Here is a 22,777-nt window from a genome sequence, read left to right as displayed (position 1 = left end):
TTTAACTAGTTACATTTAAATAGTCACCAAATTACTTCTCCAAAACTCGGGTCCGTCCGGGATTTGAACCCGGGACTACTCACACCCGAAGCGAGTAACATACCCCCAAAACCAACGGATCATGTATGACAGCGAGACATGCTCAACTCGTAGGCCTACAATTTAATTAGTTGCATTTAAGTAGTCACCAAATTACTTCTGCAAAACTCGGGTCCGTCCGGGATTTGAACCCGGGACCACTCACACCCGAAGCGAGTATCATACCCCTAGACCAACGGACCAAGTATGACACTGAAACATGCTACACTCGTAGGTCTAATATATAACTAGTTGCATTTAAATAGTCACCAAATTACTTCTGCAAAAACTCGTGTTTGTCTGGGATTTGAACCCGGGACCCCTCGCACCCTAAGCGAGTATCTTACCCCTAGACCAGGCTCTCGAAGTTGAAGACGCAAGCTGGATGGCGCGCTTAATTCCCCCCTTGCTTTGCTACTCAGCCTTTCTTTTCGCTTGCGCGACCACCAGCTTGGGTCCTCAACAGTGCGTTGTATCACACCTCCTCGGTGGTGAGAGCTGGTCAACCACTGCGTTTTGTGGGCTGAGTTGATACGCGCCCTTCCCAAGCCAAGGTGTGCAGGTACCGTGCTGAGGGCTGTGTGGTACCGGGGAAGTTAATCTACGGTATCTCGAACGGTCCCCTCGGGGCACCAGGCGAAACCCCGTTGTAATTAGCCTTCCACCCGGGTTGAGGACTACCGGGTGGTGACCTTTTACTTGCCTCATTACTCGTGGGATCTCTATGGATTCTCTAAATACTAAAACTAAAAACAAACCTGGGCATGGAGCCGGTTCTACCGGTACCCAGCCTTCTCTCAGGGAAGGAGGCAACTCCCAACCTGCTTCTGGGCGTGATGCTGCCTCTGGCAGCAACCACCCGCAATCGGCGGAAGGCCAAAAGTCACCTCCTGCTCCTCAATCGGGTTCTACCAGGTTGAGTGAGGCTAATAGGAGGCGCAAGGCCAACCGCCGAAGAAAACAGTCCCAAAAAGATGGCCAGAACTCTGCACTGGGTGCAGTAGATACGGGCCGAGATGGGACTCCTGTACCTTCGGGTGCTGGGAGTAACGTCTTGGGTACGGACTCTACGCCTGGTGCAAGAGAAGCTACCATCCTTTCTGGAAAGAGAGCTAGGGCTGAGGACCCTGATCCCTCGCCTAGCTTACAAGCTGCGGCGTCAAAGAAGACCAAGTCTTACTGCGACGTCGCTAGTATTGTCAAGATGGCCATTGTTAAAGATGGCTATCCGACCAATGCGGTCACGGAGGAGGACGTTGTTCCCATCCAGGCCGCTATACTTGACGCACTGGACGCTGAGCTTTCTTCGGGAAGCTCGCTGCCGCGTCCTCTCAATTTCCACATCATGGCTGGGGCCATGATCTATTCTTGTGGGGATTCTGCGACCGGCGATTGGCTCGTGAAGGTGCTACACCATAATGAGCGTGCCATAGAGGGAACACGGCTTTCAGTAATGAAGGCCAGTGAACTCCCGAAGCCGTTCAAGGTGTCCTTCCGGACCAAGGACCGTCGCACCACTGATCCGGCGGCTCTTCTCCGGCGACTGAAGGCCTACAACGGTAGGTTTCTGACCGACTGTTGGCGGTGCCTGAAGTCGTTCGATGAGAAGAGCACCAGACGCTGGATCTTCTTAATTGATGGCTCCTCCATGGAGGCCATCAAGGAGGCCGGCTTCGAAGGTCTTACTGGCGTGGATGTCGGGACTTTTAAAGTCCTGAATGCGCCTAAGGACCCTCTCCAGAATGCCCTTGAGGCTTCGGATGAAGAAGGCAACACTGCAGCCAGCGTGAGTGGGGAGCTGGCAGCAAATATTGCTGGCATTAATTTAGAGCCATCCCTTCCAGATAGCTCAGACATAGACCTCGGGACAGAGTCCGACTTTTTGAAGGACTCTGATACCGAGAGGACCCACGCTCTTGTCACTAGGATGGAGTTAGGGGCCGAGGGTGCTGCTGGTGGAGGCGTGGGAGATACCGGTCTTGGATCGGGACTCCGCGCTACCGCCTCTCTTCCTGCGATATGAGCATCAAGGTGATCCAGATCAACCTGCATCACTGCAAAGCAGCCTCAGCAGTTTTATGCCGGAGGTTTGCCTTAGAGGGCCTGGATGTGGCCCTCATTCAGGAACCTTGGATTCATAATGGTAAAATCCTTGGTTTAAAGAATGCAGGTAATATCTCTTATGACTTTACCTCACCCAACCCCAGGGCGTGTGTTCTGACCAGGAAGGGTCTTGATATCCTTCCGCTTCCGAACTACCTCACTAGGGATACTGCTGTGATTAAGGTAATGCCCTCCTCTTTTGGAGAGGCAACTGGCCTTACCATGGCGTCCGCTTACTTTCCCCATGATGCCACGGGTTCCCCTCCATCACAGGAGGTTGTCGCTCTTGTCGACCGCTGTGAGAGGCAGGGGGACAGGCTCATTTTGGGCTGTGATGCCAATGCCCACCATGTCACGTGGGGCAGCAGTGACTGCAACAGACGTGGTGATGAACTGCTTGAATATCTGGTCGGTACGAACCTGCATATTCTCAACAGGCACAAAGAGCCAACCTTCGTTACTTCTAACAGAAAGGAGGTCATTGATGTCACCCTGGCCACAGACAATATCAGTCTGTCGGTTTCCAACTGGCATGTGTCTAATGAACCGTCTCTTTCGGACCATAGGCACATCTGCTTCTCGGTTGCGGTCAAGTCAACTTCGGTTATGACGGAACTGCGTAACCCCCGTCGGACCGACTGGTCCGGCTACAGGGAGGAACTTCGCCTCCTTCTCAGAGGTAATGCTCCTAAGCTTTCCTCGGTGCTGGAATTTGATTCGGCAGTTGATCTCATGCAACATGCCATTATCGATTCCTACCACCACAACTGTCCAGCGAAGCTTGCCAGCCGGCCAAGGCTCGTTCCTTGGTGGAATACGGAACTTGGCAAGCTTCGCAATCTCACTCGGAAACTCTTTAATAGGGCTAAGAGGACTGGGGACTGGACTATTTATAGACAGTCCCTCAATAAGTACAATAAAGCCATCCGGGAGGCCAAGAGGAACTCCTGGAGGGACTTTTGCGGTAGCATCTCTGATGCCCCCGCTACTGCCAAAATCATGAAGATCCTGGCTCATGATAACACTCACCAGCTCAGCACCATCAAGGTGGCAGATGGTGAGTTTACCAAGTCAGGGACTGATACCCTTAAGCATATGCTTAAGGTACACTTCCCGGACTCCAAGGCCTTTGACCTCAAAGGCACCGGCGCTCCCCCCGTGCACTTTCGGAGAGCGCACAGGGCAGACTGGGGCATCGCCAATAAGGTAGTTACATACTCTAGACTTCAGTGGGCTGTAAACTCGTTTCAGCCCTACAAGTCCCCTGGCCCAGATGGCGTCTTTCCCGCCCTCCTCCAGGAAGGCATAGACGCCATTGGCCCTTATCTGTGCAGGATATTTAGAGCCTGCATTGCTCTGGCGCATATTCCAGATGTCTGGAATCGCTCGAAGGTTATCTTTATTCCCAAACCTGGGAAGACGAGCTATCTTGAGGCTAAGGCATTCAGACCTATCTGTCTTACCTCTTTCTTCCTAAAGACTTTAGAGAAATTGGTGGACAGGTATCTGCGGGATGGTGTTCTTTCCCACACACCCCTGTCCACTTTTCAGTTTGCCTATCAGAAAGGCAAGTCCACAGAGACGGCGCTTCATGGCATTTTGAACTGCCTTGACAGGGCCATCGAGTTCAAGGAGATGTCTTTGGCCATCTTCCTTGATATTGAGGGTGCCTTTGACAGGGTCTCTAGTGAAGTCATCCTTCGCGCTGCGGAGCGGTTTGGTTTTGACGACACTTTGTGTCGTTGGATAAAATCCATGCTCACGTATCGCAGGGTGACGGCGTCTCTTCTTGGGGAAACCTTGGAGATCTCCACCGACCGTGGCAGTCCTCAGGGAGGGGTTCTTTCCCCTCATCTTTGGTGCCTGGTGGTGGATGAGCTGCTGGGTCGACTCGGGGAGAGGGGATGTCACTGTTTTGGCTATGCGGATGACATCGCAGTGATTGTTACAGGGAGGTTCCCTACAACTATCGCTGCACTGATGAAATCTGTCTTGCATGATGTTGAGGATTGGTGTAGGGGTGTTAACCTAACCGTCAATCCCAACAAGACTGTCCTTATACCGTTTACTCGGAAAAGGACTAATGACCTATTCAACGATATTTCCTTCTTTGGACAGGTTTTAAAGAAGTCCTCCGAGGTCAAATACCTTGGCGTGACTTTCGATGCCAAGCTTACCTGGAAGTCCCACCTTGATCTGAGTGTCAAGAAGGCCAAAATTTTATTTTGGCGTTTAAGAAGTTCAGTCAGCAAGTCCTGGGGCTTAAGCCCTAGCGCTGTAAACTGGATTTATACCAGGATCATCAGGCCAGTGGTCTCCTATGGAGCTCTTGTCTGGTGGCCCAGGGTTCGCCTTAAAACAGCCCAAGATGAACTACGCAAGCTTCAAAGGCTGGCGTGCATCGGTATCACGGGGTCCATGAGAACAGCCCCCACAGCTTCTCTGGAAATCCTTCTCAATATGCTTCCTCTTCACCTTTTTATTGAGGAGGAAGCTATTATGGGAGCCTGTAGGCTCAACAACCTCGGCTGGTGGAAGCCCAAGCATTGGGACTTCAGTCACACCAAGCTTTTCAGTGAGTACAGCAGTACTGAGCCATCACTCGTGATGGTCTCAGATAAATCTGTTATATCATACCACTTCGACAAGCCCTTCAGCGTGCACTTTCCCAGTCGCGCTGATTGGGAGACAACCCCAGTCCTCGGGACTGGGGGGGAGTCCGTCTGGTTCACGGACGGCTATAAGACGGACTCTGGAGTTGGTGCCGGGGTCTACTGCTTGACCAGAAGTTTGGTTTTTACGAGAGCCTTGGCAACTATGCCAGCGTTTTCCAGGCGGAAATCATGGCCATTTGTTTATGCGCGGATTTCTGCAACAAGAAAAACTATCGCGGGCGGACGATTCAGATCTATTCGGATAGTCAGGCCGCCCTCATGGCGCTGAATCAGTGCCTTGTCGATTCCAGACTGGTGCTCAGCTGTCTGGATCTGCTGGGTTCTTTGGCTGCCCGCAACAAGGTTCAATTGCTGTGGGTGCCAGGGCACTGCGGATACCTGGGCAATGAGAGGGCTGATATGTATGCCAAAAGGGGGGCTGAGGCGAAGTTCTTCGGACCAGAGCCTGCGGTTCCCATCCCCCATGGCATCATTCGCCATAGGATTCACTGCCGGATGTCTGCACTTCAACTGCAGCTCTGGCTTGACATGGATGGACAGAGACAGGCCAAGGAGTTTGTCCCGGGTCCTTCTATCACTAGGGCAAAGGAACTGCTTGCCCTCACCAAAAACAAAATTAGGCTGGTCACCAGTCTCCTCACTGGACACTGCCGGCTGAATAGACACCTGCACTTATTGGGCATCGTTGATGACCCACTCTGTAGGTTCTGCCGGGAGGTAGAGGAAACCTCCTCCCATATCCTCTGTAGCTGCGACTACCTCGCGGCCATGAGGTTCGAGCATTTCGACATGCATACTATGGAACCTCACCAGTTCTCTACTGTCTCGGCCAATCGGATTCTCCGATTCATCGAGGCGACAGGACTCTTCGTAGTCTAACAAGCTCGGGGCGCACAATATACCCTTGTATCGGTGCTCGGCGCGGCGACGCGCCACCCCCTTCAACAATAACAATAACAATACCCCTAGACCAACGGACGAAATATGACACTGAAACATGCTCAACTCGTAGGCCTACAATTTAACTCGTTGCATTTAAATAGTCACCAAATTACTTCTGCAAAACTCGGGTCCGTCCGGGATTTGAACCCGGGACCACTCACACCCGAAGCGAGTAACATACCCCAAAACCAACGGATCATGTATGACAGCGAGACATGCTCAACTCGTAGGCCTACAGTTTAATTAGTTGCATTTAAGTAGTCACCAAATTACTTCTGCAAAACTCGGGTCCGTCCGGGATTTGAACCCGGGACCACTCACACCCGAAGCGAGTATCATACCCCTAGAGCAACGGACCATGTATGACACTGAAACATGCTACACTCGTAGGTCTAATATATAACTAGTTGCATTTAAATAGTCACCAAATTACTTCTGCAAAAACTCGTGTCCGTCTGGGATTTGAACCCGGGACCGCTCGCACCGTAAGCGAGTATCATACCCCTAGACCAACGGACGAAATATGACACTGAAACATGCTCAACTCGTAGTCCTACTATTTAACTAGTTACATTTAAATAGTCACCAAATTACTTCTGCAAAACTCGGGTCCGTCCGGGATTTGAACCCGGGACCACTCACACCCGAAGGGAGTATCATACCCCTAGACCAACGGACCATGTATGACACTGAAACATGCTACACTCGTAGGTCTACAATATAACTAGTTGCATTTAAATAGTCACCAAATTACTTCTGCAAAATCTCGTGTCCGTCTGGGATTTGAACCCGGGACCCCTCGCACCCTAAGCGAGTATCTTACCCCTAGACCAACGGACGAAATATGACACTGAAACATGCTCAACTCGTAGGCCTACAATTAAACTCGTTGCATTTAAATAGTCACCAAATTACTTCTGCAAAACTCGGGTCCGTCCGGGATTTGAACCCGGGACTACTCACACCCGAAGCGAGTATCATACCCCTAAACCAACGGACGAAATATGACACTGAAACATGCTCAACTCGTAGTCCTACTATTTAACTAGTTACATTTAAATAGTCACCAAATTACTTCTGCAAAACTCGGGTCCGTCCGGGATTTGAACCCGGGACCACTCACACCCGAAGCGAGTAACATACCCCAAGACCAACGGATCATGTATGACAGCGAGACATGCTCAACTCGTAGGCCTACAATTTAATTAGTTGCATTTAAGTAGTCACCAAATTACTTCTGCAAAACTCGGGTCCGTCCGGGATTTGAACCCGGGACCACTCACACCCGAAGTGAGTATCATACCCCTAGACCAACGGACCATGTATGACACTGAAACATGCTACACTCGTAGGCCTACAATATAACTAGTTGCATTTAAATAGTCACCAAATTACTTCTGCAAAAACTCGTGTCCGTCTGGGATTTGAACCCGGGACCCCTCGCACCGTAAGCGAGTATCATACCCCTAGACCAACGGACGAAATATGACACTGAAACATGCTCAACTCGTAGTCTTACTATTTTACTAGTTACATTTAAATAGTCACCAAATTACTTCTGCAAAACTCGGGTCCGTCCGGGATTTGAACCCGGGACCACTCACACCCGAAGCGAGTATCATACCCCTAGACCAACGGACCATGTATGACACTGAAACATGCTACACTCGTAGGTCTACAATATAACTAGTTGCATTTAAATAGTCACCAAATTACTTTTGCAAAATCTCGTGTCCGTCTGGGATTTGAACCCGGGACCCCTCGCACCCTAAGCGAGTATCTTACCCCTAGACCAACGGACGAAATATGACACTGAAACATGCTCAACTCGTAGGCCTACAATTAAACTCGTTGCATTTAAATAGTCACCAAATTACTTCTGCAAAACTCGGGTCCGTCAGGGATTTGAACCCGGGACTACTCACACCCGAAGCGAGTATCATACCCCTAAACCAACGGACGAAATATGACACTGAAACATGCTCAACTCGTAGTCCTACTATTTAACTAGTTACATTTAAATAGTCACCAAATTACTTCTGCAAAACTCGGGTCCGTCCGGGATTTGAACCCGGGACCACTCACACCCGAAGCGAGTAACATACCCCAAGACCAACGGATCATGTATGACAGCGAGACATACTCAACTCGTAGGCCTACAATTTAATTAGTTGCATTTAAGTAGTCACCAAATTACTTCTGCAAAACTCGGGTCCGTCCGGGATTTGAACCCGGGACCACTCACACCCGAAGTGAGTATCATACCCCTAGACCAACGGACCATGTATGACACTGAAACATGCTACACTCGTAGGCCTACAATATAACTAGTTGCATTTAAATAGTCACCAAATTACTTCTGCAAAAACTCGTGTCCGTCTGGGATTTGAACCCGGGACCCCTCGCACCGTAAGCGAGTATCATACTCCTAGACCAACGGACGAAATATGACACTGAAACATGCTCAACTCGTAGTCCTACTATTTTACTAGTTACATTTAAATAGTCACCAAATTACTTCTGCAAAACTCGGGTCCGTCCGGGATTTGAACCCGGGACCACTCACACCCGAAGCGAGTATCATACCCCTAGACCAACGGACCATGTATGACTCTGAAACATGCTACACTCGTAGGTCTACAATATAACTAGTTGCATTTAAATAGTCACCAAATTACTTCTGCAAAATCTCGTGTCCGTCTGGGATTTGAACCCGGGACCCCTCGCACCCTAAGCGAGTATCTTACCCCTAGACCAACGGACGAAATATGACACTGAAACATGCTCAACTCGTAGGCCTACAATTAAACTCGTTGCATTTAAATAGTCACCAAATTACTTCTGCAAAACTCGGGTCCGTCCGGGATTTGAACCCGGGACTACTCACACCCGAAGCGAGTATCATACCCCTAAACCAACGGACGAAATATGACACTTAAACATGCTCAACTCGTAGTCCTACTATTTAACTAGTTACATTTAAATAGTCACCAAATTACTTCTGCAAAACTCGGGTCCGTCCGGGATTTGAACCCGGGACCCCTCGCACCGTAAGCGAGTATCATACCCCTAGACCAACGGACGAAATATGACACTGAAACATGCTCAACTCGTAGTCCTACTATTTCACTAGTTACATTTAAATAGTCACCAAATTACTTCTGCAAAACTCGGGTCCGTCCGGGATTTGAACCCGGGACCACTCACACCCGAAGCGAGTATCATACCCCTAGACCAACGGACCATGTATGACACTGAAACATGCTACACTCGTAGGTCTACAATATAACTAGTTGCATTTAAATAGTCACCAAATTACTTCTGCAAAATCTCGTGTCCGTCTGGGATTTGAACCCGGGACCCCTCGCACCCTAAGCGAGTATCTTACCCCTAGACCAACGGACGAAATATGACACTGAAACATGCTCAACTCGTAGGCCTACAATTAAACTCGTTGCATTTAAATAGTCACCAAATTACTTCTGCAAAACTCGGGTCCGTCAGGGATTTGAACCCGGGACTACTCACACCCGAAGCGAGTATCATACCCCTAAACCAACGGACGAAATATGACACTGAAACATGCTCAACTCGTAGTCCTACTATTTAACTAGTTACATTTAAATAGTCACCAAATTACTTCTGCAAAACTCGGGTCCGTCCGGGATTTGAACCCGGGACCACTCACACCCGAAGCGAGTAACATACCCCAAGACCAACGGATCATGTATGACAGCGAGACATGCTCAACTCGTAGGCCTACAATTTAATTAGTTGCATTTAAGTAGTCACCAAATTACTTCTGCAAAACTCGGGTCCGTCCGGGATTTGAACCCGGGACCACTCACACCCGAAGTGAGTATCATACCCCTAGACCAACGGACCATGTATGACACTGAAACATGCTACACTCGTAGGCCTACAATATAACTAGTTGCATTTAAATAGTCACCAAATTACTTCTGCAAAAACTCGTGTCCGTCTGGGATTTGAACCCGGGACCCCTCGCACCGTAAGCGAGTATCATACCCCTAGACCAACGGACGAAATATGACACTGAAACATGCTCAACTCGTAGTCCTACTATTTTACTAGTTACATTTAAATAGTCACCAAATTACTTCTGCAAAACTCGGGTCCGTCCGGGATTTGAACCCGGGACCACTCACACCCGAAGCGAGTATCATACCCCTAGACCTACGGACCATGTATGACTCTGAAACATGCTACACTCGTAGGTCTACAATATAACTAGTTGCATTTAAATAGTCACCAAATTACTTCTGCAAAATCTCGTGTCCGTCTGGGATTTGAACCCGGGACCCCTCGCACCCTAAGCGAGTATCTTACCCCTAGACCAACGGACGAAATATGACACTGAAACATGCTCAACTCGTAGGCCTACAATTAAACTCGTTGCATTTAAATAGTCACCAAATTACTTCTGCAAAACTCAGGTCCGTCCGGGATTTGAACCCGGGACTACTCACACCCGAAGCGAGTATCATACCCCTAAACCAACGGACGAAATATGACACTTAAACATGCTAAACTCGTAGTCCTACTATTTAACTAGTTACATTTAAATAGTCACCAAATTACTTCTGCAAAACTCGGGTCCGTCCGGGATTTGAACCCGGGACCACTCACACCCGAAGCGAGTAACATACCCCAAGACCAACGGATCATGTATGACAGCGAGACATGCTCAACTCGTAGGCCTACAATTTAATTAGTTGCATTTAAGTAGTCACCAAATTACTTCTGCAAAACTCGGGTCCGTCCGGGATTTGAACCCGGGACCACTCACACCCGAAGTGAGTATCATACCCCTAGACCAACGGACCATGTATGACACTGAAACATGCTACACTCGTAGGCCTACAATATAACTAGTTGCATTTAAATAGTCACCAAATTACTTCTGCAAAAACTCGTGTCCGTCTGGGATTTGAACCCGGGACCCCTCGCACCGTAAGCGAGTATCATACCCCTAGACCAACGGACGAAATATGACACTGAAACATGCTCAACTCGTAGTCCTACTATTTTACTAGTTACATTTAAATAGTCACCAAATTACTTCTGCAAAACTCGGGTCCGTCCGGGATTTGAACCCGGGACCACTCACACCCGAAGCGAGTATCATACCCCTAGACCAACGGACCATGTATGACACTGAAACATGCTACACTCGTAGGTCTACAATATAACTAGTTGCATTTAAATAGTCACCAAATTACTTCTGCAAAATCTCGTGTCCGTCTGGGATTTGAACCCGGGACCCCTCGCACCCTAAGCGAGTATCTTACCCCTAGACCAACGGACGAAATATGACACTGAAACATGCTCAACTCGTAGGCCTACAACTAAACTCGTTGCATTTAAATAGTCACCAAATTACTTCTGCAAAACTCGGGTCTTTCCGGGATTTGAACCCGGGACTACTCACACCCGAAGCGAGTATCTTACCCCTAAACCAACGGACGAAATATGACACTTAAACATGCTCAACTCGTAGTCCTACTATTTAACTAGTTACATTTAAATAGTCACCAAATTACTTCTGCAAAACTCGGGTCCGTCCGGGATTTGAACCCGGGACCACTCACACCCGAAGCGAGTAACATACCCCAAAACCAACGGATCATGTATGACAGCGAGACATGCTCAACTCGTAATCCTACAGTTTAATTAGTTGCATTTAAGTAGTCACCAAATTACTTCTGCAAAACTCGGGTCCGTCCGGGATTTGAACCCGGGACCACTCACACCCGAAGCGAGTATCATACCCCTAGACCAACGGACCATGTATGACACTGAAACATGCTACACTCGTAGGTCTACAATATAACTAGTTGCATTTAAATAGTCACCAAATTACTTCTGCAAAAACTCGTGTCCGTCTGGGATTTGAACCCGGGACCCATCGCACCCTAAGCGAGTATCTTACCCCTAGACCAACGGACGAAATATGACACTGAAACATGCTCAACTCGTAGGCCTACAATTTAACTCGTTGCATTTAAATAGTCACCAAATTACTTCTGCAAAACTCGGGTCCGTCCGGGATTTGAACCCGGGACTACTCACACCCGAAGCGAGTATCATACCCCTAAACCAACGGACGAAATATGACATTGAAACATGCTCAACTCGTAGTCCTACTATTTAACTAGTTGCATTTAAATAGTCACCAAATTACTTCTGCAAAATCTCGTGTCCGTCTGGGATTTGAACCCGGGACCCCTCGCACCCTAAGCGAGTATCTTACCCCTAGACCAACGGACGAAATATGACACTGAAACATGCTCAACTCGTAGGCCTACAATTTAACTCGTTGCATTTAAATAGTCACCAAATTACTTCTGCAAAACTCGGGTCCGTCCGGGATTTGAACCCGGGACCACTCACACCCGAAGCGAGTAACATACCCCAAAACCAACGGATCATGTATGACAGCGAGACATGCTCAACTCGAAGGCCTACAATTTAATTAGTTGCATTTAAGTAGTCACCAAATTACTTCTGCAAAACTCGGGTCCGTCCGGGATTTGAACCCGGGACCACCCACACCCGAAGCGAGCATCATACCCCTAGACCAACGGACCATGTATGACACTGAAACATGCTACACTCGTAGGCCTACAATTAAACTCGTTGCATTTAAATAGTCACCAAATTACTTCTGCAAAACTCGGGTCCGTCCGGGATTTGAACCCGGGACTACTCACACCCGAAGCGAGTATCATACCCCTAAACCAACGGACGAAATATGACACTTAAACATGCTCAACTCGTAGTCCTACTATTTAACTAGTTACATTTAAATAGTCACCAAATTACTTCTGCAAAACTCGGGTCCGTCCGGGATTTGAACCCGGGACCCCTCGCACCGTAAGCGAGTATCATACCCCTAGACCAACGGACGAAATATGACACTGAAACATGCTCAACTCGTAGTCCTACTATTTCACTAGTTACATTTAAATAGTCACCAAATTACTTCTGCAAAACTCGGGTCCGTCCGGGATTTGAACCCGGGACCACTCACACCCGAAGCGAGTATCATACCCCTAGACCAACGGACCATGTATGACACTGAAACATGCTACACTCGTAGGTCTACAATATAACTAGTTGCATTTAAATAGTCACCAAATTACTTCTGCAAAATCTCGTGTCCGTCTGGGATTTGAACCCGGGACCCCTCGCACCCTAAGCGAGTATCTTACCCCTAGACCAACGGACGAAATATGACACTGAAACATGCTCAACTCGTAGGCCTACAATTAAACTCGTTGCATTTAAATAGTCACCAAATTACTTCTGCAAAACTCGGGTCCGTCAGGGATTTGAACCCGGGACTACTCACACCCGAAGCGAGTATCATACCCCTAAACCAACGGACGAAATATGACACTGAAACATGCTCAACTCGTAGTCCTACTATTTAACTAGTTACATTTAAATAGTCACCAAATTACTTCTGCAAAACTCGGGTCCGTCCGGGATTTGAACCCGGGACCACTCACACCCGAAGCGAGTAACATACCCCAAGACCAACGGATCATGTATGACAGCGAGACATGCTCAACTCGTAGGCCTACAATTTAATTAGTTGCATTTAAGTAGTCACCAAATTACTTCTGCAAAACTCGGGTCCGTCCGGGATTTGAACCCGGGACCACTCACACCCGAAGCGAGTATCATACCCCTAGACCAACGGACCATGTATGACACTGAAACATGCTACACTCGTAGGTCTACAATATAACTAGTTGCATTTAAATAGTCACCAAATTACTTCTGCAAAAACTCGTGTCCGTCTGGGATTTGAACCCGGGACCCATCGCACCCTAAGCGAGTATCTTACCCCTAGACCAACGGACGAAATATGACACTGAAACATGCTCAACTCGTAGGCCTACAATTTAACTCGTTGCATTTAAATAGTCACCAAATTACTTCTGCAAAACTCGGGTCCGTCCGGGATTTGAACCCGGGACTACTCACACCCGAAGCGAGTATCATACCCCTAAACCAACGGACGAAATATGACATTGAAACATGCTCAACTCGTAGTCCTACTATTTAACTAGTTGCATTTAAATAGTCACCAAATTACTTCTGCAAAATCTCGTGTCCGTCTGGGATTTGAACCCGGGACCCCTCGCACCCTAAGCGAGTATCTTACCCCTAGACCAACGGACGAAATATGACACTGAAACGTGCTCAACTCGTAGGCCTACAATTTAACTCGTTGCATTTAAATAGTCACCAAATTACTTCTGCAAAACTCGGGTCCGTCCGGGATTTGAACCCGGGACCACTCACACCCGAAGCGAGTAACATACCCCAAAACCAACGGATCATGTATGACAGCGAGACATGCTCAACTCGAAGGCCTACAATTTAATTAGTTGCATTTAAGTAGTCACCAAATTACTTCTGCAAAACTCGGGTCCGTCCGGGATTTGAACCCGGGACCACCCACACCCGAAGCGAGCATCATACCCCTAGACCAACGGACCATGTATGACACTGAAACATGCTACACTCGTAGGCCTACAATATAACTAGTTGCATTTAAATAGTCACCAAATTACTTCTGCAAAAACTCGTGTCCGTCTGGGATTTGAACCCGGGACCCCTCGCACCGTAAGCGAGTATCATACCCCTAGACCAACGGACGAAATATGACACTGAAACATGCTCAACTCGTAGTCCTACTATTTAACTAGTTACATTTAAATAGTCACCAAATTACTTCTGCAAAACTCGGGTCCGTCCGGGATTTGAACCCGGGACCACTCACACCCGAAGCGAGTATCATACCCCTAGACCAAAGGACCATGTATGACACTGAAACATGCTACACTCGTAGGCCTACAATATAACTCGTTGCATTTAAATAGTAATAATAATAAAATAATAATAAAAAGGCTTTTATTGGATCAACCTTTAAGAAAAATTCTTATTTACAAAGGAGTCCGTGGAGTATATTTTAATTTAAATTAATTTAAAATGTTTTTAATAGCAGTTTTAAACAGTTTTGTAGGTTCAATTGACTTTATAGAGGCGTCCAGGTCGTTCCAGGCCTTGATACCTCTGTATTTAGTGCTCTTTGGACGGAATTTTGAGTTGAAAGATTCGACATAGAAGTTATTTCTATAGTTCCTGGTAGAGCTAGATTGCCTAGGATCAGGGAACCAATCAAGCATATATTGTGGGACATTTCTGTTTTTGATGTTATGCATCAAGACTAAGAGGTTATAGTTGTAATTTGTTTTGAGCGAAGTTATTTGCGCTAGTTCTAAGGCCTTAGTGGCAGAGGAATACTTTGTCATTTTAGTTATAAGTTTTGCACACATTTTATGTTGAGCTTCCAGTTTAGCAGTGTTATTTGACGTCGTGTTATGGTAAAATATATCACCGTAGTCAAATACGGGTTTTATGCAAGCAATGTAGATTAAACGCAAAGTTGCTGTGTCCAAGCAGTTCTGTAAAGGCTTTAGTAGCCATATTCTGGATTTTACTTTATTTGCAACGTAGTTGATTTGCTCTGCCCAAGATAGTAATTCGTCTAGCCAGACTCCTAGGTATTTGAAGGTTTTAACTCGGAAGATAGAGCCATTACAGAGAGTTTCTAAGTTTATTGAATTATCTCTGGACTTCATGTTCGGGGAGAAAACCATGAATTTCGTTTTCTTCTCATTAAGAAATAGTCCTTTGTCGTTTAGTCCTTTCTTTAGATTGCTAATGTCTTGTTCCATAGCTGTTATCAGCTGGTCTAGATTTTTGTGTGCTCCTATTATAGCGCTATTGTCGGCGTATTCATTGGCCGTTGAGTGTTTTAGAGTTTTGTGCAATTCAGATGTATACAAGTTAAACAATAGGGGACCCAGCACACTACCTTGTGGGACCCCATGTTTAACTGGCAGATTCTGAGAATATTTATTGGCGTAGTGCACAGACTGATATCTGTCTTTCAAATAGGATGCGAACCATGATAGCGCTTTGTCTTCAATTCCAGCATTTAGTAAGTCACTCAAAAGGATATCTTGTTGCACTGTATCGAAAGCTTTTGAGAGGTCTATAAAAACTACTAAGACGTACATTCCTTGGTTTAGATTTTCCAGAATCGTCTCATAAAGGTTGAATATGCAGGTTTTAGTTGAGTGCTTTTCTCGGAAGCCAGATTGTAGGGTGTAAAACACCTTATGTTCTTCTAGATATTTATATATATTTTTATGCACTATTCTTTCACAAACCAGAGATAAAGATGGTAAAATAGATATGGGTCTGTAGTTCTTTGGATTAGTAACGTTTCCATCCTTATAAATTGGAATGACTTGGGCTTGTTTCCATTTTTTCGGGTAGGAGCCGGTAGTGAATGTTAAATTTATTATTTTAGTAACTACACTAGCAATTATGGCAGCTAATGATTTAAGGAGAGCAGGCGCCAGACCGTCTATCCCAGTGGCTTTATTTGGTTTTATCTTCTTCAGTATATTGAAGACTGTGGTTTCATCGACTAAATCAAAATCTGTTAGGGCAACTGGCGAAATCTCTCCTGGAGGGTGAATTTGTGAGATTGGCCTTAAAACCTGTTTGTTCATATTTGTGGTACGGGCTGCTATTAGTTTGTCGGCTGTATGAACAAAGTAGTCATTTAATTTGTTCACTATTTGGTTAGGCTCATCAAATGTTTGGTTATCATATTCGATTTTGGTTATTTGTTTACTATTTCTCATTTTTAAGTAGGGTTTTATCGTTTTCCAGACATCTGAAGTTTTTCCTGATTCTAGTTTCTTCTTAAAGTAGCTTGATTTTTGTCTGTGAATGAGGCTGGTTACGTAATTTCTTTGCAATCTGTATTGATGGAGGTAGAATTCTTTATTTACTGATTGACGACTTTTTGTTTTGTAAGTATCTCGCAGGTGCATCTGACTCTTAACATAGGGGTTCAGCCACGGCGCATTTTCCAATCTGACGTATTTACTTCTAAGCGGCGCATGTGAATCTAAGCAGCTAGTTATTGCTTGTGTTAGATACTGTATTCCTAGATCCGCGTCGGAGATTTCGGACTCAGTTATGTCTAATTTCTGTTGTAGCTCTTTAACAAACCTCTCGGTATCTATCTTTTTAAGGTTCCTAACAGCCTTTAGGGTGTTTCTAGTTTTTGGACATGTCTTTCTCCTTGTTATATATGTCAGGTCGTGATCGGATACACTACAGGTGATAACTTTTGTTTCTGTAATTCTATCTGGGTAATTGGTGTATATATGGTCGATTAAGGTTTTAGTTTTTAATGTTATTCTAGTTGGAACAGTAATTAGTTGCTTAAGATCGATCATAGCCTGTTGTAATTGCTTAGTTTTTGTTGATAGAGAGTTTATATGCATTAGGTCGCAGTTAGTGTCCCCAAGAACTATAATCTCTGTATTTGATTTTAAGTAAACAGATTCTACATAATTTCGTAAGTTATCAGCAGTATCGGGAAATTTTGCGTTTGGAGGAATATATATTACTCCGATAACTAATCTGCTAGAATTTTTATATTCGATAGAGGTCCACATTGACTCCAAGTTTGACTCAGCTAAGTTGTTTTCTTCGATTTGATTCAGGCGAGTAATCGGAATTCCAGATTTATAGTAAATAGCTACACCTCCTCCATTTTTACCACATCGATCTTGCCTCCATAAAGAGTACCCATTTATGTTGCATACCAAGTCTGGGATATCATCTTTCAACCATGTTTCGGTTAGGCCAAGTATATCTAAATTGTATTGTCTTAATAGATATTCAATCTCTGTAATTTTGTATTTAGGCTGCGTATATTTAATTGACCGATTTTAAGACCTTTATCTTTATAATTCTTGTTTAAAAAGTTGTTTACTTGGTAATAGAGTCACACCTCATCAGTAGGAGTATCTCTTCTTATTCTTATCCCGGCTGGCCAATTGCTCTTGTTTCGCATTGTATTTTCTTGGTCCCTTGCGCATTCGACAATAAAGGTCTTTGTATACCGGCCTGATTCCATTATTGTTGTTATAATAGGTGTTATCTGCAGATCTTGAAGGTGCTCTTGTAGATCTTTTAGCTCCGTGTCACTCGAAAAGTTAGATAAGATGAATCTCACGGAAGTTACGCCACACCGTATATCAGTGGGATCCCCATGGGTGCCCCAAACTTTAGTATCCTTCGATTTTGTTCGGCCTAGGATGGCACAAGATATACCGATTGGCCATATCTCTGGTTTAAGTACATCTTCTAGTGCTGTAGAAGTGTTTAGGATAAAGTTTCGATAGTCACCTTTGGGATCTTTTGAGGAGGTTCTCAAGCTGGTAATGTCTATGTTCTTACTTTCTATATATTCTGCTAGCGAGTTTTCTGTTGTATCGTTAGCACAGTTTCCGATGTAGTATACGTCATTTTCTTTCAACGCTTTTAATTTGAAAGTTTTCTCCAAGTCGTCGGCTTTAGGGCCTGGTCTTGTCGAATTAAGCTTGGGGTTTGTCTTTTGTTGTTTATTTTTATCTTTGTTGAGTTTATGAGATGTGGAACTATCCTGGTGTTTAGTGTAGAGGTCCGTATATTTATTCTTTACAAATGGTTTTTCTATTTGTCTCGGATTTGCTCTGTTACGTTGATTTTTTGGATCAAGAACCGCATCCTTGTAGCTCTGTGAAATTGATTTCTCTACCGAAGGGTTAGTTACAGCATATATTTCTCGGGGTATATGGGGTACCAAACCTTGATGTTTGTTTTTGTTGTGCATTTGTTCTTCAAGCAGTTTGAAACTATCCGAGGTTACCTCTTGTACGGTTTTTATAGTTTCTTCGTTTGCCCTTAGCGCAACTTTTATAGAGTTAAGTTCACCCATAACGTTTTCTTTAAGTTCCTGAGAGGAAGTTGTAACTTGATCTACAGCCGTAGACTGACATTGTAGCTCTTTGGTCATGTCATCCAACTGTTCATTTACCAGTGCTATTGATTCATTGATGTCTTGTACTTCTTGGGTTCTTTTCCCCTTCCATGATTTAAGTTTCTTCAGTTCAGGGAGAAGTGATTTAAGCTCGATTAAGTCTTGGAGGCATTCCGGGCAAATCCAGAAAGAGCCCGGGACCACTTTCGTTAATGCAAGGCACTTTATATGAAACCATTCATTACAAAAACCACAGTTTAGCATGTCCCCATGTTTTTGTCCACCACGGTTGAATTTGCAAGCCGTTAAACAATAGTTTGTCATTATGTTGTTAATAGTTAATAATTCCGGTAGATAAATACCAACGTCCGTTTATTATTCGTTAAAACTCATTTAAAATAGTCACCAAATTACTTCTGCAAAACTCGGGTCCGTCCGGGATTTGAACCCGGGACTACTCACACCCGAAGCGAGTATCATACCCCTAAACCAACGGACGAAATATGACCCTAAAACATGCTCATCTCGTAGTCCTACTATTTAACTAGTTACATTTAAATAGTCACCAAATTACTTCTGCAAACCTCGGGTCCGTCCAGGATTTGAACCCGGGACCACTCACACCCGAAGCGAGTATCATACCCCTAGACCAACGGACCATGTATGACACTGAAACATGCTCAACTCGTAGTCCTACAATTTAACTCGTTGCATTTGAATAGTCACCAAATTACTTCTGCAAAAACTCGGGTCCGTCCGGGATTTGACCCCGGGACCACTCGCACCCTAAGCGAGTATCATACCTCTAGACCAACGGACGAAGTATGACACTGAAACATGCTCAACTCGTAGTCCTACAATTTAACTCGTTGCATTTGAATAGTCACCAAATTACTTCTGCAAAAACTCGGGTCCGTCCGGGATTTGAACCCGGGACCACTCGCACCCAAAGCGAGTATCATACCCCTAAACCAACGGACGAAATATGACACTGAAACATGCTCAACTCGTAGTCCTACTATTTAACTAGTTACATTTAAATAGTCACCAAATTACTTCTGCAAAACTCGGGTCCGTCCGGGATTTGAACCCGGGATTACTCACACCCGAAGCGAGTAACATACCCCAAAACCAACGGATCATGTATGACAGCGAGACATTCTCAACTCGTAGTCCTACAATTTAACTAGTTGCATTTAAATAGTCACCAAATTACTTCTGCAAACCTCGGGTCCGTCCAGGATTTGAACCCGGGACCACTCACACCCGAAGCGAGTATCATACCCCTAGACCAACGGACCATGTATGAAATAAAACATGCTCAACTCATAGGCCTACCCTGTAGTTAGTTGCATTTAAATAGTCACTAAATTACCTCTGCAAAAACTCGGGTCCGTCCGGGATTCGAACCCGGGACCACTCACACCCGAAGCGAGTATCATACCCCTAGACCAACGGACGAAGTATGACACTGAAACATGCTCAGCTCGTATTCCTACAATTTAACTAGTTACATTTAAATAGTCACCAAATTACTTCTGCAAAACTCGGGTCCGTCCGGGATTTGAACCCGGGACCACTCACACCCGAAGCGAGTATCATACCCCTAGACCAACGGACGAAGTATGACACTGAAACATGCTCAACTCGTAGGCCTACAATATAACTCGTAGCATTTGAATAGTCACCAAATTACTTCTGCAAAAACTCGGGTCCGTCCTTGATTTGAACCCGGGACCACTCGCACACAAAGCGAGTATCATACCCCTAAACCAACGGACGAAATATGACACTGAAACATGCTCAACTCGTAGTCCTACTATTTAACTAGTTACATTTAAATAGTCACCAAATTACTTCTGCAAAACTCGGGTCCGTCCGGGATTTGAACCCGGGACCACTCACACCCGAAGCGAGTAACATACCCCAAAACCAACGGATCATGTATGACAGCGAGACATTCTCAACTCGTAGTCCTACAATTTAACTAGTTGCATTTAAATAGTCACCAAATTACTTCTGCAAACCTCGGGTCCGACCAGGATTTGAACCCGGGACCACTCACACCCGAAGCGAGTATCATACCCCTAGACCAACGGACCATGTATGAAATAAAACATGCTCAACTCATAGGCCTACCCTGTAGTTAGTTGCATTTAAATAGTCACTAAATTACCTCTGCAAAAACTCGGGTCCGTCCGGGATTTGAACCCGGGACCACTCACACCCGAGGCGAGTATCATACCCCTAGACCAACGGACCATGTATGACACTGAAACATGCTCAACTCGTAGTCCTACAATTTAACTCGTTGCATTTGAATAGTCACCAAATTACTTCTGCAAAAACTCGGGTCCGTCCGGGATTTTAACCCGGGACCACTCGCACCCAAAGCGAGTATCATACCCCTAGACCAACGGACCATGTATGAAATAAAACATGCTCAACTCATAGGCCTACCCTGTAGTTAGTTGCATTTAAATAGTCACTAAATTACCTCTGCAAAAACTCGGGTCCGTCCGGGATTTGAACCCGGAACCACTCACACCCGAGGCGAGTATCATACCCCTAGACCAACGGACCATGTATGACACTGAAACATGCTCAACTCGTAGGCCTACAATATAACTAGTTGCATTTAAATAGTCACTAAATTACCTCTGCAAAAACTCGGGTCCGTCCGGGATTTGAACCCGGGACCACTCACACCCGAAGCGAGTATCATACCCCTAGACCAACGGACGAAGTATGACACTGAAACATGCTCAACTCGTAGGCCTACAATATAACTAGTTGCATTTAAATAGTCACTAAATTACTTCTGCAAAACTCGGGTCCGTCCGGGATTTGAACCCGGGACCACTCACACCCGAAGCGAGTAACATACCCCAAAACCAACGGATCATGTATGACAGCGAGACATTCTCAACTCGTAGTCCTACAATTTAACTAGTCGCATTTAAATAGTCACCAAATTACTTCTGCAAACCTCGGGTCCGTCCAGGATTTGAACCCGGGACCACTCACACCCGAAGCGAGTATCATACCCCTAGACCAACGGACCATGTATGACACTGAAACATGCTCAACTCGTAGTCCTACAATTTAACTCGTTGCATTTGAATAGTCACCAAATTACTTCTGCAAAAACTCGGGTCCGTCCGGGATTTGAACCCGGGACCACTCGCACCCAAAGCGAGTATCATACCCCTAGACCAACGGACCATGTATGAAATAAAACATGCTCAACTCATAGGCCTACCCTGTAGTTAGTTGCATTTAAATAGTCACTAAATTACCTCTGCAAAAACTCGGGTCCGTCCGGGATTCGAACCCGGGACCACTCACACCCGAAGCGAGTATCATACCCCTAGACCAACGGACCATGTATGAAATAAAACATGCTCAACTCATAGGCCTACCCTGTAGTTAGTTGCATTTAAATAGTCACTAAATTACCTCTGCAAAAACTCGGGTCCGTCCGGGAATTGAACCCGGGACCACTCACACCCAAAGCGAGTATCATACCCCTAGACCAACGGACCATGTATGAAATAAAACATGCTCAACTCATAGGCCTACCCTGTAGTTAGTTGCATTTAAATAGTCACTAAACTACCTCTGCAAAAACTCGGGTCCGTCCGGGATTTGAACCCGGGACCACTCACACCCGAAGCGAGTATCATACCCCTAGACCAACGGACGAAGTATGACACTGAAACATGCTCAGCTCGTATTCCTACAATTTAACTAGTTACATTTAAATAGTCACCAAATTACTTCTGCAAAACTCGGGTCCGTCCGGGATTTGAACCCGGGACCACTCACACCCGAGGCGAGTATCATACCCCTAGACCAACGGACCATGTATGACACTGAAACATGCTCAACTCGTAGGCCAACAATTTAACTCGTTGCATTTGAATAGTCACCAAATTACTTCTGCAAAAACTCGGGTCCGTCCGGGATTTGAACCCGGGACCACTCGCACCCAAAGCGAGTATCATACCCCTAGACCAACGGACCATGTATGAAATAAAACATGCTC

At 45.7% G+C, this 22,777-nt stretch overlaps 3 protein-coding genes and 35 non-coding genes across 38 annotated transcripts; 1 reads left to right on the top strand and 37 right to left on the bottom strand.

Annotated features, from left to right (window-relative positions):
• Nucleotides 1–209: 209 nt before the first annotated feature.
• TRNAP-CGG (transfer RNA proline (anticodon CGG)) lies at nucleotides 210–281 on the bottom strand. Its single transcript has one exon. It is a non-coding gene; the product is annotated as a tRNA-Pro (tRNA).
• A 1,816-nt stretch (nucleotides 282–2,097) lies between these two features.
• On the top strand, nucleotides 2,098–2,761 carry LOC149639726 (uncharacterized). The gene is made up of 2 exons (XM_089850814.1): nucleotides 2,098–2,589; nucleotides 2,652–2,761. Exons 1-2 carry the CDS (start codon nucleotides 2,098–2,100, stop codon nucleotides 2,664–2,666), a joined length of 507 nt encoding a protein of 168 aa, XP_089706940.1. The 3' UTR covers nucleotides 2,667–2,761.
• A 3,323-nt stretch (nucleotides 2,762–6,084) lies between these two features.
• Nucleotides 6,085–6,156, bottom strand: TRNAP-CGG (transfer RNA proline (anticodon CGG)). Its single transcript has one exon. It is a non-coding gene; the product is annotated as a tRNA-Pro (tRNA).
• A 249-nt stretch (nucleotides 6,157–6,405) lies between these two features.
• TRNAP-CGG (transfer RNA proline (anticodon CGG)) lies at nucleotides 6,406–6,477 on the bottom strand. The gene has a single exon. It is a non-coding gene; the product is annotated as a tRNA-Pro (tRNA).
• A 569-nt stretch (nucleotides 6,478–7,046) lies between these two features.
• On the bottom strand, nucleotides 7,047–7,118 carry TRNAP-CGG (transfer RNA proline (anticodon CGG)). The gene has a single exon. It is a non-coding gene; the product is annotated as a tRNA-Pro (tRNA).
• Nucleotides 7,119–7,367: 249 nt separating this feature from the next.
• TRNAP-CGG (transfer RNA proline (anticodon CGG)) lies at nucleotides 7,368–7,439 on the bottom strand. The gene has a single exon. It is a non-coding gene; the product is annotated as a tRNA-Pro (tRNA).
• A 569-nt stretch (nucleotides 7,440–8,008) lies between these two features.
• Nucleotides 8,009–8,080, bottom strand: TRNAP-CGG (transfer RNA proline (anticodon CGG)). Its single transcript has one exon. It is a non-coding gene; the product is annotated as a tRNA-Pro (tRNA).
• Nucleotides 8,081–8,329: 249 nt separating this feature from the next.
• TRNAP-CGG (transfer RNA proline (anticodon CGG)) lies at nucleotides 8,330–8,401 on the bottom strand. The gene has a single exon. It is a non-coding gene; the product is annotated as a tRNA-Pro (tRNA).
• Nucleotides 8,402–8,808: 407 nt separating this feature from the next.
• On the bottom strand, nucleotides 8,809–8,882 carry TRNAR-ACG (transfer RNA arginine (anticodon ACG)). Its single transcript has one exon. It is a non-coding gene; the product is annotated as a tRNA-Arg (tRNA).
• Nucleotides 8,883–8,970: 88 nt separating this feature from the next.
• On the bottom strand, nucleotides 8,971–9,042 carry TRNAP-CGG (transfer RNA proline (anticodon CGG)). The gene has a single exon. It is a non-coding gene; the product is annotated as a tRNA-Pro (tRNA).
• A 569-nt stretch (nucleotides 9,043–9,611) lies between these two features.
• Nucleotides 9,612–9,683, bottom strand: TRNAP-CGG (transfer RNA proline (anticodon CGG)). Its single transcript has one exon. It is a non-coding gene; the product is annotated as a tRNA-Pro (tRNA).
• A 249-nt stretch (nucleotides 9,684–9,932) lies between these two features.
• On the bottom strand, nucleotides 9,933–10,004 carry TRNAP-CGG (transfer RNA proline (anticodon CGG)). Its single transcript has one exon. It is a non-coding gene; the product is annotated as a tRNA-Pro (tRNA).
• Nucleotides 10,005–10,573: 569 nt separating this feature from the next.
• Nucleotides 10,574–10,645, bottom strand: TRNAP-CGG (transfer RNA proline (anticodon CGG)). The gene has a single exon. It is a non-coding gene; the product is annotated as a tRNA-Pro (tRNA).
• A 249-nt stretch (nucleotides 10,646–10,894) lies between these two features.
• Nucleotides 10,895–10,966, bottom strand: TRNAP-CGG (transfer RNA proline (anticodon CGG)). Its single transcript has one exon. It is a non-coding gene; the product is annotated as a tRNA-Pro (tRNA).
• A 569-nt stretch (nucleotides 10,967–11,535) lies between these two features.
• On the bottom strand, nucleotides 11,536–11,607 carry TRNAP-CGG (transfer RNA proline (anticodon CGG)). Its single transcript has one exon. It is a non-coding gene; the product is annotated as a tRNA-Pro (tRNA).
• Nucleotides 11,608–12,337: 730 nt separating this feature from the next.
• TRNAP-CGG (transfer RNA proline (anticodon CGG)) lies at nucleotides 12,338–12,409 on the bottom strand. The gene has a single exon. It is a non-coding gene; the product is annotated as a tRNA-Pro (tRNA).
• A 246-nt stretch (nucleotides 12,410–12,655) lies between these two features.
• Nucleotides 12,656–12,729, bottom strand: TRNAR-ACG (transfer RNA arginine (anticodon ACG)). Its single transcript has one exon. It is a non-coding gene; the product is annotated as a tRNA-Arg (tRNA).
• Nucleotides 12,730–12,817: 88 nt separating this feature from the next.
• TRNAP-CGG (transfer RNA proline (anticodon CGG)) lies at nucleotides 12,818–12,889 on the bottom strand. The gene has a single exon. It is a non-coding gene; the product is annotated as a tRNA-Pro (tRNA).
• A 569-nt stretch (nucleotides 12,890–13,458) lies between these two features.
• Nucleotides 13,459–13,530, bottom strand: TRNAP-CGG (transfer RNA proline (anticodon CGG)). Its single transcript has one exon. It is a non-coding gene; the product is annotated as a tRNA-Pro (tRNA).
• Nucleotides 13,531–14,260: 730 nt separating this feature from the next.
• Nucleotides 14,261–14,332, bottom strand: TRNAP-CGG (transfer RNA proline (anticodon CGG)). The gene has a single exon. It is a non-coding gene; the product is annotated as a tRNA-Pro (tRNA).
• A 249-nt stretch (nucleotides 14,333–14,581) lies between these two features.
• Nucleotides 14,582–14,653, bottom strand: TRNAP-CGG (transfer RNA proline (anticodon CGG)). The gene has a single exon. It is a non-coding gene; the product is annotated as a tRNA-Pro (tRNA).
• Nucleotides 14,654–14,815: 162 nt separating this feature from the next.
• LOC149639706 (uncharacterized) lies at nucleotides 14,816–17,380 on the bottom strand. The gene has a single exon (XM_089850813.1). The coding sequence runs from the start codon at nucleotides 17,378–17,380 to the stop codon at nucleotides 14,816–14,818; it is 2,565 nt and encodes an 854-aa protein (XP_089706939.1).
• Nucleotides 17,381–17,612: 232 nt separating this feature from the next.
• LOC149639705 (uncharacterized) lies at nucleotides 17,613–19,094 on the bottom strand. The gene is made up of 2 exons (XM_089850768.1): nucleotides 18,168–19,094; nucleotides 17,613–18,080 (listed from the first exon to the last, which is right to left on the bottom strand). The coding sequence occupies exons 1-2, from the start codon at nucleotides 19,051–19,053 to the stop codon at nucleotides 17,713–17,715; spliced, it is 1,254 nt and encodes a 417-aa protein (XP_089706894.1). The 5' UTR covers nucleotides 19,054–19,094; the 3' UTR covers nucleotides 17,613–17,712.
• A 222-nt stretch (nucleotides 19,095–19,316) lies between these two features.
• On the bottom strand, nucleotides 19,317–19,388 carry TRNAP-CGG (transfer RNA proline (anticodon CGG)). The gene has a single exon. It is a non-coding gene; the product is annotated as a tRNA-Pro (tRNA).
• A 570-nt stretch (nucleotides 19,389–19,958) lies between these two features.
• Nucleotides 19,959–20,030, bottom strand: TRNAP-CGG (transfer RNA proline (anticodon CGG)). Its single transcript has one exon. It is a non-coding gene; the product is annotated as a tRNA-Pro (tRNA).
• An 86-nt stretch (nucleotides 20,031–20,116) lies between these two features.
• Nucleotides 20,117–20,190, bottom strand: TRNAP-CGG (transfer RNA proline (anticodon CGG)). Its single transcript has one exon. It is a non-coding gene; the product is annotated as a tRNA-Pro (tRNA).
• An 86-nt stretch (nucleotides 20,191–20,276) lies between these two features.
• TRNAP-CGG (transfer RNA proline (anticodon CGG)) lies at nucleotides 20,277–20,350 on the bottom strand. Its single transcript has one exon. It is a non-coding gene; the product is annotated as a tRNA-Pro (tRNA).
• Nucleotides 20,351–20,919: 569 nt separating this feature from the next.
• Nucleotides 20,920–20,991, bottom strand: TRNAP-CGG (transfer RNA proline (anticodon CGG)). The gene has a single exon. It is a non-coding gene; the product is annotated as a tRNA-Pro (tRNA).
• An 89-nt stretch (nucleotides 20,992–21,080) lies between these two features.
• On the bottom strand, nucleotides 21,081–21,152 carry TRNAP-UGG (transfer RNA proline (anticodon UGG)). The gene has a single exon. It is a non-coding gene; the product is annotated as a tRNA-Pro (tRNA).
• An 88-nt stretch (nucleotides 21,153–21,240) lies between these two features.
• Nucleotides 21,241–21,312, bottom strand: TRNAP-CGG (transfer RNA proline (anticodon CGG)). Its single transcript has one exon. It is a non-coding gene; the product is annotated as a tRNA-Pro (tRNA).
• An 87-nt stretch (nucleotides 21,313–21,399) lies between these two features.
• Nucleotides 21,400–21,473, bottom strand: TRNAP-CGG (transfer RNA proline (anticodon CGG)). The gene has a single exon. It is a non-coding gene; the product is annotated as a tRNA-Pro (tRNA).
• A 248-nt stretch (nucleotides 21,474–21,721) lies between these two features.
• TRNAP-CGG (transfer RNA proline (anticodon CGG)) lies at nucleotides 21,722–21,793 on the bottom strand. Its single transcript has one exon. It is a non-coding gene; the product is annotated as a tRNA-Pro (tRNA).
• An 89-nt stretch (nucleotides 21,794–21,882) lies between these two features.
• Nucleotides 21,883–21,954, bottom strand: TRNAP-UGG (transfer RNA proline (anticodon UGG)). The gene has a single exon. It is a non-coding gene; the product is annotated as a tRNA-Pro (tRNA).
• Nucleotides 21,955–22,042: 88 nt separating this feature from the next.
• Nucleotides 22,043–22,114, bottom strand: TRNAP-CGG (transfer RNA proline (anticodon CGG)). Its single transcript has one exon. It is a non-coding gene; the product is annotated as a tRNA-Pro (tRNA).
• Nucleotides 22,115–22,202: 88 nt separating this feature from the next.
• Nucleotides 22,203–22,274, bottom strand: TRNAP-UGG (transfer RNA proline (anticodon UGG)). The gene has a single exon. It is a non-coding gene; the product is annotated as a tRNA-Pro (tRNA).
• An 86-nt stretch (nucleotides 22,275–22,360) lies between these two features.
• Nucleotides 22,361–22,434, bottom strand: TRNAP-CGG (transfer RNA proline (anticodon CGG)). The gene has a single exon. It is a non-coding gene; the product is annotated as a tRNA-Pro (tRNA).
• An 88-nt stretch (nucleotides 22,435–22,522) lies between these two features.
• On the bottom strand, nucleotides 22,523–22,594 carry TRNAP-CGG (transfer RNA proline (anticodon CGG)). The gene has a single exon. It is a non-coding gene; the product is annotated as a tRNA-Pro (tRNA).
• Nucleotides 22,595–22,683: 89 nt separating this feature from the next.
• On the bottom strand, nucleotides 22,684–22,755 carry TRNAP-UGG (transfer RNA proline (anticodon UGG)). The gene has a single exon. It is a non-coding gene; the product is annotated as a tRNA-Pro (tRNA).
• Nucleotides 22,756–22,777: the final 22 nt, after the last annotated feature.

The sequence above is a fragment of the Phalangium opilio genome, unplaced genomic scaffold (genome assembly GCF_054372755.1).
Source record: "Phalangium opilio isolate 3A_F unplaced genomic scaffold, DU_Popi_V2 ptg000094l_1, whole genome shotgun sequence".
NCBI classification, from domain to species: domain Eukaryota; kingdom Metazoa; phylum Arthropoda; class Arachnida; order Opiliones; family Phalangiidae; genus Phalangium; species Phalangium opilio.
Note: the sequence above shows the minus strand (reverse complement) of the source record. Positions and strands in the feature narration are given on the sequence as shown.

What these genes read in the sequence shown, in the direction of transcription:
- LOC149639706 (XM_089850813.1), bottom strand. Translation starts at nt 17,380, where the DNA reads ATGTGGACCTCTATCGAATATAAAAATTCTAGCAGATTAGTTATCGGA.
- LOC149639726 (XM_089850814.1), top strand. Translation starts at nt 2,098, where the DNA reads ATGAGCATCAAGGTGATCCAGATCAACCTGCATCACTGCAAAGCAGCC.
- LOC149639705 (XM_089850768.1), bottom strand. Translation starts at nt 19,053, where the DNA reads ATGACAAACTATTGTTTAACGGCTTGCAAATTCAACCGTGGTGGACAA. An exon ending in GCTAGCAGAATATATAGAAA is followed by an intron (nt 18,081 to 18,167) that starts GTAAGAACATAG and finishes ACACTTCTACAG; the next exon opens with CACTAGAAGATGTACTTAAA.